The sequence below is a fragment of the Ochotona princeps genome, chromosome 23 (assembly GCF_030435755.1).
Source record: "Ochotona princeps isolate mOchPri1 chromosome 23, mOchPri1.hap1, whole genome shotgun sequence".
NCBI lineage: Eukaryota > Metazoa > Chordata > Mammalia > Lagomorpha > Ochotonidae > Ochotona > Ochotona princeps.
Window position 1 is genome coordinate 21,255,815 of NC_080854.1, and position 20,230 is coordinate 21,276,044.

Sequence of the window (20,230 nt, forward strand, 5' to 3'; positions counted from 1 at the left end):
ATATTTCTAGTACCAAGAAATCTGTGCAACTGGATTCCTAAGACTTCTACAGACAGAGTTAATAAACAGTATCCTGAGATCTAACTTCACCTTTCTGCAAAAACTGTAAGCAGGCTAGGACCTACGAAGCAAAAGGGGTCAGTGCAACAGATGGTAAGGAGCAGTGTGTTATGGCCTGACTGTTTTAAATACATTGCCCAAAATCAGTCTCCTAATAACCCGACGAGGTCTTATTTCATATATACAGAAAGTGAGACACAAAGTACATAGGAAACTGAGGACAGACTCTCATAAAGTTGCATATAAGGAATAAAGTAATCATGTGTCTCATGCATTGTTTATAAAATATGCTACAGAAGCATACAGCTCTATGCAGACTTCTGGCTGTACATGCATGGTTTTCTAGACTCCCATTATTAGGCCTATCGAAAACACAAAAATGTTTGAATTTTTAACATTGTTCTTTGTATTTTTCAGAGACAGACCACTTTATTCTTCTAAAAGTTGGACAGGCGAAAACAGGAATTTGCAAAATAAACCAGTTTGTGTGTTCTCTCTCTCTCTCTCTCTCTCTCTCTCTCTCCTCTCTCTCCCTCTCCCCACCTCCTGCCCCCATGTCTTCCTCTCTGCATGTAACACTGTCTTTCAAATAAATCTTAAAAAAAAAAAAAAAAGAAAGAAAGAAAGAAAAGAAGAACCCTTCTTTATGAAATTCTTTCTTCTCACTAATGGTCAATGTTAAAACACATACTTACTGAACCTCCCTAAAAGTGAAAACTGTGGCTATAACAGCTTTCTAAGAATACCCCCCAAAAAGGATTTACAATAATACCCATTAAACAAAAGTAACTAGAGAAAACAGAAAAAAAAAAAAAAAACAACTGTGAGAATTTAGCTTGAATGAGTTTGAGGTATGAAAGAAAAATCAGAACTACATTATGAAAATTTAACAGAAAACACTGAAAAAACAAGTTTCCAAATCTTGAAAAGTATCTTTAACAGAATAAATGCATAGCGGATGGCATCCAACAGAGAGAAGTGAGGTACTCAAGGGCTATTTTCTCCCCAGAACAGTCTTTTATTCTGCCTTATTTTTATTTTTGGTACTTATCATCATATCAAATTGGCTTGCTGCTGCTTTTAAAAGACTGAATCTCAAAGGAGCCTTTTCAGTGTAACTTTTTATGCAGAACAGCACTGTTCTGCTTCGTTAAGTAAAATATCAACATTATCATTCTGCAATCCCCATTAATCCTGTTGCTTATTCAAACTGTACACTTCCCAGGGGCCCAGACTCTGATTGCCAGCCTGGCCTCCATCTTACTTAACTCTTCTGCATTTGGGGCACAGCCCAAGTTACCATGTGGTCATGAATTATGTTGTAGATTATTCTCTAAATTTTTTTTTAACAAATTAACTTTCTTTTGTGTGGTTCTTAGCAAGGTGGCTGATACTCCAAAATCCTATATGAAACGTTTTATAGGTTGAAAGACACAGATACACAGATGTGGAGAAGAGCACAGAAAGAGACATACCAGGTAATTATTTGATGGTAAGGGTGGAGAAGAGAGGCAATAGACAAAATAGTAAAAATTAAAAGTTTGAAAATAAAAATTCTTTAAAAAACCACATATTCCATGCCATATAAAATTATGATTCTATTTAAAGAAATTTTGAAAAAAATTACAAATTAAAAGTTGTATATAACTATGTAAAGATTGTCAACAACACAATAAAATAGATTATAAAAAAAAAAAAGTTGTATAAATTCATTTACAAGGCTCGATTTTGCTATCCAAAGAATGGACTGCAAATTATCTGTATAAGTTAAGTTGACATTTTTAACCTATATCTTTGTAAACATGCAAGAAAGAAGAGAAAAGGTACAGAAGGACATAAACCACATCTTTAACACTGGTTATCTGACAACAGTTAGAGACATTTAACATTTGTGGTGGGCTGAATCAAACCTATTACTGGTGACTATCTCCTATATTCTCTCTTTTGTGCCTGTTCTCTTACTCACCACGGGTGTGTTGTTGAGAAGTTAATCTCTTGGTATGACTGCCAGTCCTAGCCTCCGCATTCTCTGATGCATTTCTTGGCATGGCTGAGAGTAAAGGAACCGACATGTCACTGACCTAGACAAATGTCCCTGTGGTATCGGTAGGCTTGGAACGTAAGTGTTAAAGTTTTGTGGTGTGTAGTGAATTTTCAAAGTGTCAGCCCTAAGATATGGGCAAGGGTTGCTGGTCAAAGGACAGCAGGATATACTCAAATCAAGGATGGGTTACATTGGTAGTGCTTAGAGCCAAATCACAGCTGAAATATTACTCCCTCCTATCACTGTGTCTGGGAAGGAAGAGCTCCATGGATAGCATGGGTCACCATTTGAGTGACAAGAGTTCAGCCTATAAAATGACTGCAGAGTAAATACAACAAATCGTTTTAGTAAAGAGTCTGACTTACCGATAGCTATTATAAAACAACAAAATTGTTTTGAGCAGAGTAAGCCCAAAAATTAAATTTGAAAGTTTTTTACATGAACAGAAGAAGCTATCAGATATTCATAAGACTTTACATGTTAAATTACTTTAAAAGCCAGAAATTATACTTTAACAAGACACAAAAATAGTTCTTAAAAATTCACCTATTATTAAGGTAATTGAAAATCTGTAGTGCATTTAGACATCATTAAGACTGATAAGAGAGGGCCGGGAGCAATGGCTCAATGGCTGAATCTTTGCCTTGCAAGCTCTGGGATTCCAAGCAGATGCTGGTTCATGTTCTGGCTGCTCCACTTCCCTTCCAGTTCCCTTCTTGTAGACTGGGAAAGCAGTAGAGGACGTCCCAAGACTTTGGGACCCTGTACCTGTTTGGGAAACCCAGAGGAAGCTCCTGGCTCCTGGATTCGGATTGGGTCAGCTCTGGCCACTGCAGCCACTTGGGGAGTGAATCAGCAGATGGCAGATCTTTCTCTGTCTTTCTCTGACTTTCCAATAAAAATAAATAAATCTTTAAAAAAACAAAAAAATTAAGGAGAGCAAAACTTGTCTTAAAATATTTCCTCTAACCACCAAGATTAATGCACATGAACATGTTTACACACACACACACACACTGATTGCATCTTTTCACAAACTCAGAATCGTTTCATGAATCTTATTATTTTGTAATGGCTTCTTAGAAAGGAATTGGCCATCTCATTTTATGCTACCTTTATTGGAATACAGGTATTCACTAATTCATTCAAAAAATAGTCACTGCAAATCTACTATGTACTAGGCAGTATGTTTTGTTATAGGACTACATTAGTGAGCAAAAACAGACATTTATTTCCCTCTTGGAGCCAATATTACACTGGAGAGAAACAGCCAATAAAAACACAAAAACAGCATGTCAGTTGGGGTTCAACATGGCAAATGAAAACAAGAGGAGCAGAGAGTGTAATTGGAGGGGAGAAGGCTGCAATTTTAAACAATGTGGTCAGAGAAGCCTTGATGAGAAGAGGAAACTTGCTCTCAAAGAACTAGGAAAGGGGAAAAGTCGTAAGAACATGTGGAAGAAAAGTTGCAGAGTGAAGAGTTTAACAGGAGCATAAGCCCTGGACCAGGTGCACACTGTTACTTCTCCAATGTCTTCTCCCACTGTTCTGCTCCTCCCTCACTTTACTCCAATTAGGAACTGCCCCCCTTGTTATTTCTAAAATAATTATACTGGTGAGTACTGAGTAGGGAGACAGTGAGGCAGTGTGGACTTGCAGAAGCCTCTCGAAGGGGTCTTTCTCACCCTGAAAAGCAGGGCATTATTCTGTGAAGGAAAGGAACCCTTGGCAAAACAAAACAAAACAAAACAAAAAAACACCATCACTCCAATAATACTTGAAAGACATGTTTTATATCTGTGCTTTTCATTAAGTAGTCATTACATGAAATTGTTGGGTATTTCAGTGAGGAACTGAAAGATTAACTGTGTTTTACTTTAATAAACTGAAATGGTCAAATGTAGCTACTATCTAGTACACTGGCCAGCATAATCCTTCAGGATTCATCTTTAATAGAGGTACATGACATTCGCAAAGATTTAAGTTGGTCTAATGACAATTCTATGGCCACACCTGGCAACTGTAATAACTTAATCATCACAAGGCATGCATTAACCATTATCTGCCATGTGATTCTTTGGCAACTAAATTTAAAAATTGTTTTTAACTACTGTTCAAAGGCTTTCTTATTTCAGTTCTAATGTTTACCTGTGATCAAATTTTTATTGAAAAAAGAGTTAAACTTTTTCATTTGTTTTCATATCAAGTTGTATTTCCTGTTGCTAACTTTTTCTTCTAAATCTGATTTGTTTTCATTTGATATAAATTAACATACAAACAAAAAATATTTAAAATATAAATATAACAAAGAGGAATGGAAATAATAAGGCACACATTGATGTGTTATTAAGTTCTAACAAAATGAGATCAAAGACTGAAGTGTAATTACTAAAATGGTTTAAGTAGTCACATGTCTATTTTTCACAAAATAAAGTATCAGAAAGAGATACTCATATTTCAAGACAAGTGCAAGGTTAACCTTCAAAAACCATATTAAACTGTTTAAAAGCATACGGTTCTAAAACAAAGGCACGTGCATACACCCTACATTAAAATATTACTACTAAAGCAACACAAGAAAATTGTGTATTTTAGAATTTCTACATTTGAATCAACAGCACCCAGAGACGATGAAAGCCAGCTACTAAAAAATTTATTGCTTGGTAAAAACTCAGTTTACAATTCAAAGGAGTTTTAAAATCTCTGTGCTGTTATGAAGCTTTATGGGGTTTACAGAGGAGATGAAAACAGAAATAAAAAGATCTGACAAACAGAAAATGCCATAGATATTTCCAGCATTATCAGCATGGATTCCCCCACACTACCCCACCATTACTGTCTACCTTATTCCAACACAACTGATTTTAACTCATCTGCCTGAAAAGACAGCTGGTTTTCTAGATGTTAATGTTCTATTAACAAAGCTGAAAAGAATATAATTTTTATGACTTGAGAAAACAAACTAGAATGTAAACTCTCTGAGGGCAGGAATTTTTGCTAAGTATTCCCAAAGCCATGAACAATGCCTGGCATATAGTACATAGCCAGTAAATACTTACTGAACTAATAACTTGACCAGTTTTTTGCTAGAATAAAAAATCCAAATTATGTCATTTGTATAAACATGAACAGTGATAACCGAGAGTCAAACTTTCTCATGTTACCACTGAAACATAAATAAAGCCCCTTTTAAAGCACAGAGTAATTTACAGAATGAGTCAAAGGTTTTTCATATGCACTATATCTATGCCCCTTCCAAGTCTAAAATTCACATATCTGATTTATGAACTAGAACTGTATAAGAAAAACCTAGAAGCTATTCAAGTGGAATGTCACAGAATATTAAAATATTATTTGGATTACTATACAAATGTATCATCCTGGACTATTCATTCTCTTGTATCTTTTAAAGAGTATTTTCTAGCTTTCTGCTTAGGCTTCTTTGATAATACTGTCAAACCCTTTACTTTCAAAAAAAATGGAGATGTTACATAATAAACTGTACTGTGATTTTTAAATTTTATGCCAGGAGAGAAAATTCATTTTAAAAGTAACATGTAAGACACCTTGGAAAATACTGAGATGGAATGCTCACTGAAATGTTGTTTACTGCAAAAGTTCCAATGTTTGATCAACTAACACTGAAGTTTAAATTAGGCCTAAACTCAGGAAATTGACCTTCATAATATTTTAAAGCGATGTTTGTCTTTATAAGGTCTCCTAAGAAAGATTTAAATGCCCTTGACTTACAGTCAGATTTCGATCCCAGATCTGGATGCTTCCATTCTGGCAGGCAGCTGCGACAAGGTTTCCATCTCTACTATATGTGCAAGTCGTGGGAATCACTTTTTTACCCTGCACTGTCCGTGGTTTAAACACACTTTTCTGCTTCTTTGGATTTTCAACTTCCCATAGCCTTACAGTCCTAAAAAGAAAGAGATGCTCATTTACAAAGGAGGATTTTAAAACAGGGAAGACTCCATAAGCAGTGCCTTGTCTTTTTAATACACATATCTAAAAATCACTAAAAGATAAAACAAGACATGCTCCATGAAACATTTACCATTTATAGATGAGGTTACCAGCAGAAATCATGTGAGCCATTTACTTCAAATCTATCAGTTACTAGCTCAGACCCTCTCAAGTGGTGATTTCCAATTTCTTCTTAACTATGTCTAGATCAGTAAAACTGTAACCTGCAATATTTACAAGAAAATTCAATCTAATAATTACTTCAACTGAAAATAATTTAAAGCTTCAATTAGAGGGAAAAAATTTTGGATGTGTTTGAATGGAAGCAAAACCCAAATACAGCATGTCATAAATATGTCAGTAGGGGCAGGTGCACTGCTGTGCCAGCATCCCATATGGGACAGGTCTAGCTCCAGTTACTAGCTATTGTACTCATCTGGGAACTGAACCAGCAGACGGAAGAGTCTCTCTCTCTCTCTGTGCTTTAACTCTGCTTTTCAAATAAATAAACCTTAAAAAAAAAATAGGTACATATTCTCGCAGGTTATTTGTTTTCTTCACTGATTGAAACAAGTTAAAACAGAAGAAAGGAAAAAGAGTAAGCTGCAAACAATATAAAAACTACATCAACATCAGACAAGACTTCAAAACAAGAACATAATCAGAGTCAAAAAGTAAAATTACATAATAATCAAGACTCAGTTGGTCAAGATACATAACAACTCTAAATGCATATGCCTCTCATTACAGACTTTCAAAATACAAGAGTAAATTTGATGGAAAAAAGGCATACATCCACATAGCTCAAGACTTGCAGAAACTGTTAGAAAAGAATATGCATCAACTTCCTCAATCAGTAAGCACATAGGACACCTGAAACAGAATATCACCTGACTTGAGCTGATGTTCTTGCACAGCAACTGGATTTACATTACTTTCACGTGCACAGAGAATATACATCAAGATAGACCAACCTAGACCATTAAGAAAAAAGGCTGAAACCATACAAGGTGCATACACTATCAAAAACTAATAAGCAATAATATCTAGAAATATATTTCATAATATTTAGAATTAAGGCAATATATTTCTAAATGATCCATGTGGCAAACAAAAATCATAAAGGGTACTACAAATATTTTCTAATATAAATATGTGAATACAATGTCTCAAAAGTAACACTGTTCTGCTAAAGCAATACACAGTACAGCATTCACTGCAAATATTAATAGGGGAGAAGAATATCCTCAAATCAACTTCCAGAGGAAATCTTCAGAAATTGATTTAAAGGGGATGGCAAGATAAAATCCAAATCAGCAGAAGGAAAAATAACAGAATGAATGAAACAGAAAAATTGGAAAAGAGAGAGAGAAAGAAAGAGAGAGAGAGAGAGAGAGAGAGAGAAAGTCCAAAGTTGATTATTTGGGCAGTGAACCAGTGAATGAAAGATATTCTCACTCTGCCTCTCCTCTGTAAATCAGCCTCTCAGATCAAAATAAACAAATCTTTTAAAAAAAAGGTAATGGAAAAAATTTACAAACAACTTAACTCAAGTATATTTAATAACTTCCTTGAAAGACACAAACTATTTAAATTCATTCTTTAAGAAGCTAAATACATTATTAAAAATTTTTTCAGAAAGAAAAGTCTAAATGGATTTTCTCTTGAATTCCAACATTTTGAAATGTTTGACAGCATTCTATACAAATTATTCCACACAATTCTTTACAAACTTTTCCAGAAAGTAGGAGAAAGTTTTCTCAACACGTTCTTTAAGGTCAACAAGACTCTCATGAAAAAGTCCAAAGTGCCTACAACAAGCCTATACACCAATATACCCATTAAACAGATACAAAAATCCTTAGCCAAACACCATCAAATTCAAGCCAACAACTTGAAGAAGCCCCAGCTTGCATTCATGAGAAGACCTCTGAGAAACCTAGGAATACAGGGGACTTCTTCAACCAGGTGGAGGACACCAAGGAAAACTTAAAGTAATATATTTGAAGCAGAAAGGGTAGATGCTTTCTTTCTCTGCTTGAGAACAAGTCCATGATGCAAACTTAAAGCATGTCTATATTCTGGAATTGCCAGTCAGAGAAATAAGGCAAAATAAAGAGCAAATAAAGACTTTAGGATTAGAAACAAGAAATAAAAATGTCTTTATTAAAAGATCGCATAATCATGTATATATATAAACAATCTCAAGAATCTACCAGAATATGCTTCAACTAATAGGTGATTTTATTAGCATAGTCACAGGATACAAGTTCAATAACTGTAAATTTTAAGCTTTTACTTATTTGTATTCATTATTTGAGAGAGAGAGGCAGGCAGACAGGGACAGGCTGAGAGACCGTCCCTCTGCTGCTTCATTTCCCAAATGCCAGAACCAAACTCAGCCTGAGCTTCCATTTAGGTGACAGGAACACGGTGCTGGGTTTTCCCCACTGTCCTCCAGGGCATACATTAGCAGGAAGCCAGAACTGTAAGTAGAGAGAGGATTCGAACCTAAGCATTTAGACACGGAATTGAGGGTGGGCCAGGCCAGGCCAGACCAGGCTACAACACCCACTGGCAAATGTCAAGGTGAGGTGGGCTGTGCCAGACTGGGCCACAGCGCCAAACCAGCACATGAGACAACCAGGGAGTGAGGAGGAAAAGCCGATGGGTGCGGGGGAATGTGGAGGGCTCCACTGCCAGACAGCCACTGCCACTGGAGAGTGTGAGCTGGGATAGGGACAGACCAGACCAGGCAGGGCTACAACACCTGTGGGCCTCATATGAGCTAGAACAGCAAAAGTCAGGCTGGGCTAACTGTTCCTACTGGTGCAAGCATAAATTAGAGTGGGTGAGGGTTGGTTGGAGTTTGCTGCAGCATCAGCTGCCACTGGAGGCTTATTCTGTCAAGTTAAACCACAGAACCACCTGGAGAGTGCATGATCCGGGAGTGGGAGTGGCCTAGTAGGGAAACAGTGGGCATCTCCCTTTTGGGTTACCACTCCCACTGGAGAGCATGAAAACCAGGATAGGGGCAGGGGTGGCTAGACAGAACAGCACCTGCCAGCATGTGTGTGGGTTGGATAGTAGGGAAGGTTGGGTTGCACTAGGCTTCAATGCCCATTGACATGTATGAGAGCTAAATGGGATGTGAGACAAACTCAACAAGTCTGCTGTACATACTGGCAAGCATGGGATTCAGGGTAGGGGGCAGGCCTGGTGGGGGTCATGGGGAGTCTCCTCGACTAGGCTGCAGCTCCCACTGGTTTGCGTGAGGGCCGAGTATGAAGTGGGCAGCACCGGGCTGGACTGCAACCCATCGGTTCACATGGAAGACAGGGCTGGAAGCAGAACTGACCCAGCAAGTACAACCACCAGCATTTGCATAAGCTTATTGGGGTGACAGACTGTGCCAGACCCTGTACTGGCAAGCACAACACAACAATCAGGGCTGGGATCACCTCAGATGAAGTTTCTCTGGGGATCCCTCCAACTGAACTGCTGATTTCAGAACCCCAATCACAAAGAGGCTATGTCAGCCAGTGGATTCTGAAGAGAGTTCATCGTGCTTGGAACAGCGAGATTGGCAGCAATTCAGAACTGCTGAACTATCAAAACTGCTTGAGCAGGACCCTCGGAGCATGCCTCACATCGGGAACCTGGGATGGGTGGGAGGCTGGGTGGGGCTTTTCCCTTTGTCTCTCCTCTGACCCCAGATACAGAAAAAATAATATTAATGTGGAAACAATGGTCTTACCCACTTTCCTGTAGCCCTTGACCCTTTGTGTCCTAATCAACTATTAAAAAATTATCTGTATCTATATTTATAGATACAGAGAGAAAATTTTAGAAAGCAAAGAAAAAAAAGAAAATATTACAAATTCCAAATATTCTGAAACTCAAAATACTTCTGCTACCAAATATGTCAGGTAAGGGATACTAAGCCTATACCAAAGTTCACTTTTCAAAGCTATCAAATCCACTGCCTGACAAAATCTTAAGAATTGTACTAATCAGTGGCTGGCAGAGTGAAGTAGCAAGCTACTCCTCCCCCTATGACACCAGCATCCCATATGGAGTCAGCTCTAGTCCTGGCTGCTCCATTTCCAATCCAGCTCCCTGCTGATGAACTAGGAAAGCAACATAGAATGGACTAAGACATTGGACTTCTGCACTAATGTAGGAGACCTAGAAGAAGCTCCTGGCTCCCAGCTTATAACCAGTCCAGCTCTGGCTATTGTGGCCATTTGGAAAGTGAACCAGCCAATAGAAGATTGTCTCTTTCTCTCTCTCTCTCTTTCTCTCTTTCTCTCTCAGTGTCTTTGTCTCTCTTTCAAGTTACAATAAATAAATCTTAGGCAGGAAAAAAGAATTGTAATGACTAAATTTTTAACAACTAAGGAATAGCAAAATATAAGCTCACATAAGGGTTTGTGCACAGAAAGGCAGTCATCAGAGTAAAAGAGATACTGTTAGCTGCAACATTCCAGTATGCAGTCTCCTTTCTTAAAGTTCTTACTTTCCAGCATCCCTTGCAGATACATACATGGGATGAAATGTGCCAACTGTTTGAACTAATGAGGTTCCAATGAAACAGTACTACAGGACTTGGAAGAAGTCCTCTAAAAGATGGCTTCAAATTCCTCTTCATTCCTTCCTTTTTCAGCAATTCAGATATGATTAATTAGAAACTAGTACATCTTGCCTAAGCAGCAAAAAAGATAGTACCTGGTTCTTGATGACTCCAGAGCCATCAAACCAGCTTTGCTGTGGCTGACAGTAGGCCTCTCTTAGAGACGGCAAGTACATTTGGTTATATACATATATGTACGCAAGTCAGGCTTATTGGAGAATAATATACAAAGAACACTCATAACTTAAAATCTACAATTGTATGTTTTTAACAATACATGACTTTAATCTCTCAGAAACCTGTCTTTATAATATCCCTTTAGAGATTACTCTATTTCACCTTTAATTCTTGGCAATTAGTAAGCTATTTTATATCCTTACGATTTGTATAACTGGATGTATGCAACTAGCAGGCATTTGAGCCTAGCTTCTTTAATTTAGAATATATCTAATTTTGTTTTACATATCAGCACATCATCATTTCTTTTGTTGTTGAATAAAATCCCACCATATAAATAAAGGATGAAGAATGTCTGGTCTGTGGGCAATGTTAAGGCCAACTATATCATGTGGTCTGTCCCTGTAAGCAAAACTCAAAATTCAATACACCTAGAGCATGCTCATTTTAATGTAAATAGCTCCTTTTTGTCCCATGCATGATGGTATAAATATCAAAATGGTTCTTAAAAAAAAGTCCCAACACAGGAAAAGCACATTTTACTAATTCATTTTTTTTTCCTCCTAGATCAAACACCTAGAAAACAGCTGGTCATAAAAACGTATATATGTCTAACTTAATAAAAAACTGTTTTCCAACATGGATGTTCTGGTGTGGACATCTGGAGTACTGGGGTTAACATCCCATTTGAGATGCCCACATGCTATATATATCAAAGTGTCTGCATTTACATTCTGCTTTGCCCAAAATGCTGTCTTCATACTGAAGCATACCCTGGGAGACAGTAGGTAAGGCTTACGTAGCTTGGCTTCTGCCACCCATGTTGGAGATTGGATGGAGTTCTCAGGTCCCAGCTTTGGCTCTGGCCAATTCCCAGTCACTACACACATCTAGCAAGTGAATCAACAGATAGGAGTTCCCTCTCTGTGTGTCTCTATCTCTTTTATCCTTCTGTCATTTTAAGTTTTTTTTTTTTAATCGCATTCCCATTAAGAATATATAAGCATTCCAATGGTTCGACATCTTCATCTGCACTAGACATGAAGAGTTGTGTTTCTGAAAATCCATTCCAATAGGTATACTGTGATACTGATTTAACTTCTATTTCCAAAATAACTGGTGAGGCTGAGGATCTATCCATGCACTATTGGCACCTGTGTTCTCTGCTTTGGTGAAGTGTCTCGTCAAGTCTTCCAGTCACTTTGACTATGTCATTTTTTATTTCTAATTATTCAATTTTAGTAACACTTCACATATTCTGGATACGTTATTGATAAGATAAGGTTATGGCAAATATTTTCCAAGTCTGTAGCCTGTTTTCATTGTTTAAAACCATTTTTTGTAACAGCACACATTTTAAATTTTGATAAAATCTACTTTATCACTATTTTAGGTATTGTATCTAAGAACTCTCTGCTTATCCCAAAGTCATACTCTCCTGCTTTCGTACCAAAAAAAAAATCATATTTTTAAGTTTTAGAATAGCTCTATGATATCACTGAATTTATTTTTAGATATAGCATGAGAGAAATGGGAGAAGGCCGATTTTCTAGCATGTGGATACCCAACTGTTCCAACACTATTTTCTATCTGAACATTGTAAAGTATTCCTGGTATTATAAAGTATTCCAAATGCATTCTGTATTGCTTACTTGTGTTTTATTTCTGCTCACAGTATCTCTCCTAGTAAGTACAAAAAGATGAGAATTACTGTACATCTTTTTACCCTTAGCTCTACAACAGTGAGAATAAATTATGATAGTTTCTCTTTTTTATAACTGAACATCTCCAAATGTCAGATGGTACTTCAGAATTATGATATGAACGGCCCCACACAAGCCTGAAGTATCATTATCTGGCTTGTTTAAAGTTTTTCATCTCTAAGACTGGGATAATAATACCAACAGTGAGGGGCTGTGAAGATTAAATGAGATTAGGGGTGTAAACATATCTAGGACAATCCTTGGAACACAGTGGGCACTCAATAAACACTAGTTCCTTTCTGCTCTTCCCTTGGACCATAAATGAAATATCAAAGCTAATAAATTCAACAATGAAGTATCTCCACTTATTTTAGTGGTATATTAACAGGTTTGAGCTAGTTATCAAAATAATGGAAAGGACAAAAGCAGTTTATTTAGCGTAGGGATGCATGAAATATAAATTAATGCAGTATCTGATAATGACTAATTACACTATGATTTTATGGCTCTGATTCTCTGAATCTGTGCCTAGAAAAATGGATGGTAAAGTGCTAGGCCATTAGGTAACTGTCAAAACATTTTATGCTGAAGACACATATTTTGAAACTTGGAGTGAAATCTGGTCTTATAAAATTAAAACTGTGTTTTGTAAAAAAGATTTAAAAATAGAAAAAGTATCTGCCTGGGCCTTTCTGAACCTATAATGAAAACATCTAGAAGACAAGAAAAAGACACAGGTGGGGTCATTATACTGCCCCAGGCACAAATGCTTTCTATCTTAAAATGTTGAATTCTTTCCAGATGCAAGTTCTAAACTTTCTGGCATCTGCTGCATAAACGCATCACGGCATTTGGCAGAAGTCAAGGGAAGCATTAATTTTGCATGAAAATCACTTAAAAGATCTTGGTTTAATTTTTCTCAAAAGACTACACAAGCAACTTGAGTGATGTAACAGTCTGAAATTTGTTGGCACTCTTGGCATAACAAATCTTACAAAACTTGTTTGCAAAAAATGCTCAAATATTAAGGTGCTGAAATTCTACAGAAATTGGAAAAATGTTCTGGCTTCTATATAATGCCATAATAATCTTTCTAAACACGCATCTGATGTGGAATTCATATACATATACATAGTACATACACACAGTACTTGCAGCAAGAATACAACCTCGTACAGCAGACATTTACTTGAGGTTAATGTTATATTTACTGAAACTGTATGCTTCTAAAACATTCTCATGAAATCTAGACTTATAAGCAAATGGTTCAAGAAATACCCAGTTTATCTCTTTCATTTATGGCTAAGTAATTTTTATCAAATGTGCCACAACAATTCAAGACAACAACAACCTAACAGTCTTCACAATAACTGAATCTAGCATGGTGGTTATACACGCATGAACTGTGGTTTTAGACCTCACTTCACACCATATAAAAATGAACTCAGACCTGGATCAATAGCTCGATTGGCTAAACCTCCACCTGGCAAGAACCAGGATCCCATATGGGCAACAGTTTGTATCCAGCTTCCTGCTTATAGCCTGGGAAAGCAGCGGAGGATGGCCCAAAACCTTTTAGATCGGGCTCCTGAGTTCAGATCGGCTCAGCTCTGGCCATTGCAGTTACTTGGGGAGTGAACCAGTAAACAGAAGATCTTTCTCGCTGTCCCTCCTTCTTTCTGTAAATCTGCCTTTGCAATAAAAAAGAAAAATTTTTAAAAACCACAGGCGCTTCTGTCACAAGTGGGAATGCATGGATTTGAGATCCAATTTCATTCCTGACTGCTATTTCTTGCTAAAACAATCTCTGAGAGGTGGCAATGATGGCTCACGTTACTGGATTGGATTGTGGGAGACCTGGATTGAAATCCTAGCTCCTGGGCTCGGCAGTGTGGCCTAGTGGCTAAGGTCCTCGCCTTGATCCCATGTGGCTGCTGGTTCTAATCCCGGCAGCTCCACTTCCTCTCTCTCTTTCCTCCTCTCAGTATATCTGACTTTGTAATAAAAATAAAATAAATCTTAAAAAAAAATAAAAATAAAAAATGGTTCCCTTAAAAAAAAAAAAAAAGAAAGAAAGAAAGAAATCCTAGCTCCTAGCTCCAGCCCCAGTCAAGAGCCCTTGGGGGAATCTGGAAAGCAGGAGCAGATGGTATCACACTCACTATCTTTGTGTCTCACAAACACACAAAAAAATTTAAAACTCAAAAAAAAAAAAGGAACTAACTCCAAATGATCATAGCTCTTAAATAAAAGAACACAGAGGGGTAAATATTTGGGCTGTGCTCACAGTTCTAGATGCAGGGAAGTCTAAGATTAAGTTAGCAGCATATACAGAATTTGGTGAGGGTCCACTTCACAGACATTAATGTGTGCATTGCAACTTTTCATAGCAGAAATATATTTGAGGGCATAAGAGAACTAATCCTCTTCCTAGGGCATTGAGGGCATAAGAGAACTAATCCTCTTCCTAGGGCATCTGTCCTCATGCCTTAATCATTTCCCTAAGGCTGTACCAGATAACACAGGTTGAACACTCCTTACATAAAATTCTGGCACCAAATGCATTTCAGATTTCACCATTTCTCAAATTTTGAAAATTTCCAATCCCCAAATCCCAAATCCTGAATATGCCAAAACCCAAAACTTTATTTTTGTCTCAAGATGTGTCAGATGTGCTTTGTGGACGACAGATGCTTAACCTGTATCATCTCCTAGGCTTCAGGATCTTTTTTTTTTAAAGATTGATTTATTTTTATTACAAAGTCAGATATACAGAGAGGAGGAGAGACAGAGAGGAAGATCTTCCATCCGATGATTCACCCCCCAAGTGAGCTGCAACGTGCTGGTGTGCGCCGATCCGATGCCAGGAACCAGGAACCTCCTCCAGGTCTCCCACGCAGGTGCAGGGTCCCAAAGCATTGGGCCGTCCTCGACTGCTTTCCCAGGCCACAAGCAAGGAGCTGGATGGGAAATGGGGCTGCCGGGATTAGAACCGGCGCCCATATGGGATCCCGGTGCGTTCAAAGCGAGGACTTTAGCCACTAAGCCAAGCCGCCGGGCCCTCAGGATCTTAACATAAAAATTTGGTAAAGACACAAAGAGTCACTTCCAGCACTGACTTACCACATGACTCAATAATTTCACTTCTAAGATTCTATACAAAAGAAGTGAAAGCATACTCCACTCAGCAACTTTTACATGAATATTCATAACATAAGAAATATTTATTCATAACAGCTAAAATTTCAAACAACCCAAATGTCTGTCAACTGGTGGGCAAGTAAAACATGAAACTGTTTCAAACGGAATATGGCAAAAACAAAAGAGGCAAGGTAGTGGCTAAGTAAGCTTCCCTGAGGCTACCATGACCCTCCATAGCCAAGTAACTTAAAACCAAGAGGAGAAATGTGTTTCTTCACAGATAGAAAGATTATTAACCGACTTATTTCAAAGTAGAGTCACACAGAGAGAGCTAGAGAAAGAATGAGAAGGAGGGTGGAAGACAGAAAGAGAGAGGGAAACGGGTAAATGAGAGAGAGAGAGAGAGAGAGAGAGAGAGAGAGAGAGAGGAATATCCAGTGGTTTGCTCCCTAAATGGTCACCGTGGCCAGGTCTGCGATAGGCCAAAGCCAAGACCAGAAAGTCCATCCTGGTCTCCATGTGAGTGGCAAGAGTGTAAATAAGGCCATATTCCACTGCTTCCCAGGCACACCGGAAGGAAGCTGGATTGGAAGCAGAACAACTAGGACTGAACTTAAGACTCAAATAGTGGCTTCATTCACTGCCACAACGCTGCTCCTCTACCTCCATCTGTACATGGTTTTACCCCTGTGTGTTGTTTTCCTTTCTGTTTCTTTTTTTTTTTTAAAAGATTTATTTATTTTTATTACAAAGTCAGATACACAGAGAGGAGAGACAGAGAGGAACATCTTCCTTCCGATGATTCACTCCCCAAGTGACTATAATGGCTGGTGCTGAGCCGATCCAAAGCCAGGAGCCAGGAACCTCTTCCAGGTCTCCCACACGGGTGCAGGATCCCAAAGCTTTGGGCCATCCTCAACTGCTTTCCCAGGCCACAAGCAAGGAGATGGATGGGAAGTGGAGTTGCCGGGATTAGAACCGGCGTCCATATGGGATCCCAGAGTGTTCAAGGCGAGGACTCTAGCCACTAGGCCACGCTGCTGGGTCCTCCTTTCTGTTTCTTATAAGAAGACTTGCTGCATATAGTACCCAACAGATAAGCTAGGGTGGCCCCATCAAGAAACTTAAGAATTATCTGAAAAAAAAAATATTTTTCCAAATTAGATGGATCTGATGTGGACATATATTCCAGGCATTTCCATTCAACATGAACCTCAATGTCTAACTCCCTGATGATGCCCTCTGACACTAAGAAAGCAGTGGAGGATGGCCCAAGTACTTAGTTCCCTGATAACCACATGAAAGACCGAGATAATCTTTGTAACTGTTTGGGAAATAATCAAATGGATGGAAAGCTCGTGCTTGCTCGCTCGCTCTCTCTCTCTTTAATAAATAAAACCGACACATCCCAAGCTGAACATAGAAACAACACAATACTGGGCCCAGCACGGTGGCATCCTATATGGTTGCTACTTCGTGTCCTGGCAGCCCCACTTCCCATCCAGCTCCCTGCTTGTGGCTGGGAAAGCTGTTGAAGATGGTCCAAAGCCTTGGGAGTCCCAAAAGATGCTCCTGGCTTTTAGCTTCAGATTGGTTCAGCTCCAGCTATTGTGGCCACTTAGGGAGTGAGTCAACGGACCAAAGATCTTCCTCTCTGTCTCTCCTCCTCTCTGTACACCTTACTTTCCGATAAAAATAAATAAAACTTTAAAAAAAAGATCATCATACTACACGACAGTATCTGCAATATCAATAAACAGCAAATATGTACAAAGAAGATTCACAGGATGTCTAGGGTTAGAGACAGAAACAGGGAATGATTACACATGGTCTCTTTCTGGAGGTGACAGTTGTAATAAACCAGACTATTGTCTGTAAATATATCAAAAATCATTGAATTATCCTATCCTCTTCTAGTTTCAGCTGGAGTCATTACAGCTGAAAATCTCAAAAATTCCCATAGGCAACATTTCCTTGGGTCAAACATGAAAAAGTTAATGAAAGAGAATTGTAAGATACTATCAATTTAGTATATACAGCAATATTCTTAACAGACAAAAATTATTCCGTCTTTTATAAAACAAATAACTCTGAAGTTCCTTATGAAGCATTTTTACAGTCTTTTAGTTCATTGAATAAAAGTGTTAAGAGAAGTCAAAGCTTGGAATTTTTTTATTTGTAGGATTTGGGGCAGATGGTAAGCCTAGCTTTTAGACACTATTTGGGATCCCTATGAGTCACACTAGAGCACCTAGGCTTGAGTAATAACTCTACTTCTGATTGCAGCTTTCCACTAATAAGTACCCTGGGAGAAAGCAAATGATAGCTCAAACACTTCGGTCTTAGTCACCCATATAGAGACTTGGAATGAGTTTGGCTCTAGGTTCCAGCCTCTCCCAGCAAATGGTAGCTCTTACACATGTACGCATTGTTTCTCTTTTTCTCTTTCCAAAAATTAAAATAAAAAACATAATAGCATCAAAGAAATTAAGGATCCTATAAAACACTGAGTCCCAGCCCAAGTGATCTGTTAGATCATGTTAGAAGAAATAATACTCAACAGCTTTCTACCAACATTAAGTTAAAACCCTGTAAGTTCTTTGCACAAATAGAATACTCTCACATCAAAAAGCTTATGGAAAATATGGATTACCTTTTCATTCCACGTTCACAGATTTTTGCAAAGTTCTCTCATATATAATACATCATAACTATATCTCAATAGGTAACATTAATTATAGTAGAGGAGAAGGGAGAATAAAAACGCAAGGTGAAAAGCGGAGGAGAGAAAGGTGAAAGGCAGGGCAAGGTGCTCAGAGGCACATCCCAATATGTTGACAAGATAGGTTCCTTTTGTCTCCAATAGCTTCTTTTAACTTAACCTATCATTAGGTTCATAAAAACCTAACCCACTGTTCTAGAATAATATCCACAAGGAGATACTAGGAACTGTTCTTCCTAGACTTACAATAAAAAATGTTCCACATCTACTTCAAAAAAACACTATATAGAAACCTTCATAGACCTTGTACTCATATTTTCTTAATATCTGGCATAAATTTATACAAATAAAATGCTTTCAACAAAATTAAGCTCCTATACCAAATGTCTATAAATTAGTAAATATGAAGGTACCTCAAATATGTAATTAAAATGCACAATAAAAAAGTGTGCACGGATTTGAAGTTTCTTGCACCAAAACAAACTTAACATTCAGTTCAATTTCCATGAATGTTTTGAATCCTCTCATTTTATTTTAAATTAAGATTTATTAATTTTTATTAGAAAGTCAGACTTATAGAGATAAAGAAAGATATATTGATCTGCCATCCACTGATTTTCTTCTAAGAGGCCTCAACAGCCAGAGCTGAGCTGATCATCGAAGCCGGAAGCCAGGAACTTTTTCCACGTTTCCCACATGGGTGCAGAGTCCCAAGGTCTTGGGCCATAATCTACTGCTTTCTCAGGCCACCAACAAGGAGCTGAAAGTGAAGTGGAGCATCCAGGACACAAACTGGCACTCATATGGAATACTGGTTCGTGCAAGGCAAGGATTTAATCACTGAATCAAAGCACTGAGCACGAATCCCGATATTCTACATCAGTATCATCAACTCTGTTCCTAAGTTTCCCTGATATGTTCTTTATTATAGTTTGCTTTTGCTGGGTCATGAGCATTGTTATGAATCTGAAGAAACAAAGATGACTATGACAGGCCCTATCTTCAAAGAAATCACATCCTAGCAATAAGCAATAGGGCAACAATTTGGCAAACTTCATTAAATACATTCTGTGGGCCAGAGAATTTGGTAGAGACAGTGTGACAGATAAGTATCTGTCCTCCTAAAATATGAAATCTCCTAACAGAAAAGTGGAAAAAAATGCCATCAGAGGCAGCCACCAAAAGAAAAGAAAACAAGGCCATGGGAAGGAGTCCACAGAAGTGTGACTTTGGAGACAGCTGAGATGCTGTGGATAAAATTCACAGATTGCTAGTGGGAACTAAATCCTAGAAATTGATTTAGAGGCTGCAAAGATGAGGGGGTTCGAAAAAGCAAAGTCTGTTTGAGGAATAAAAAATAGATTTCCTTTGACAACTGGATATAGTACATAGCAGGCATAAATGGAAGATGAGATTGCAAGAGTTCTTGGTAAAAATCAGATTACAAAGGTATCCTGTGAGATATATAGGGTTCTGGGCTCTATATTCCGGGGGGCTGCAGAGCCACTGGATAGTTATAAAATCAGATAGGTGTTTCTAGAAAATCACCTGGACAGCAGAGGAGATGTTGGCTTGAGGGCACATGTAGTAATGATTCTGATGGAGGAGGCTAACAGCAGGTTCAAGTTCAAATGCACCCAGGTGGGAAATCTTATTATATAGAATGGGGTTATAGCAATACAATCAACATGTGGAGATATAACTGTGGGAACTGTGCAGGCAGCACCCCAGGAACAGAAACTCAGAGGACATGCATCAAAAAGGAAAGCAATTGGAGA

At 38.1% G+C, this 20,230-nt stretch overlaps 1 protein-coding gene across 1 annotated transcript in view; it reads right to left on the bottom strand.

Moving 5' to 3' along the window:
- WDR70 (WD repeat domain 70) overlaps positions 1-20,230 on the bottom strand; it is a 226,324-nt gene that overhangs the window by 99,937 nt on the left and 106,157 nt on the right. Inside the window, exon 11 of the mRNA XM_058680126.1 lies at positions 5,855-6,029. Coding sequence (XP_058536109.1) covers positions 5,855-6,029 — 175 coding nt within the window. The remainder of the gene's footprint in view (positions 1-5,854; positions 6,030-20,230) is intronic.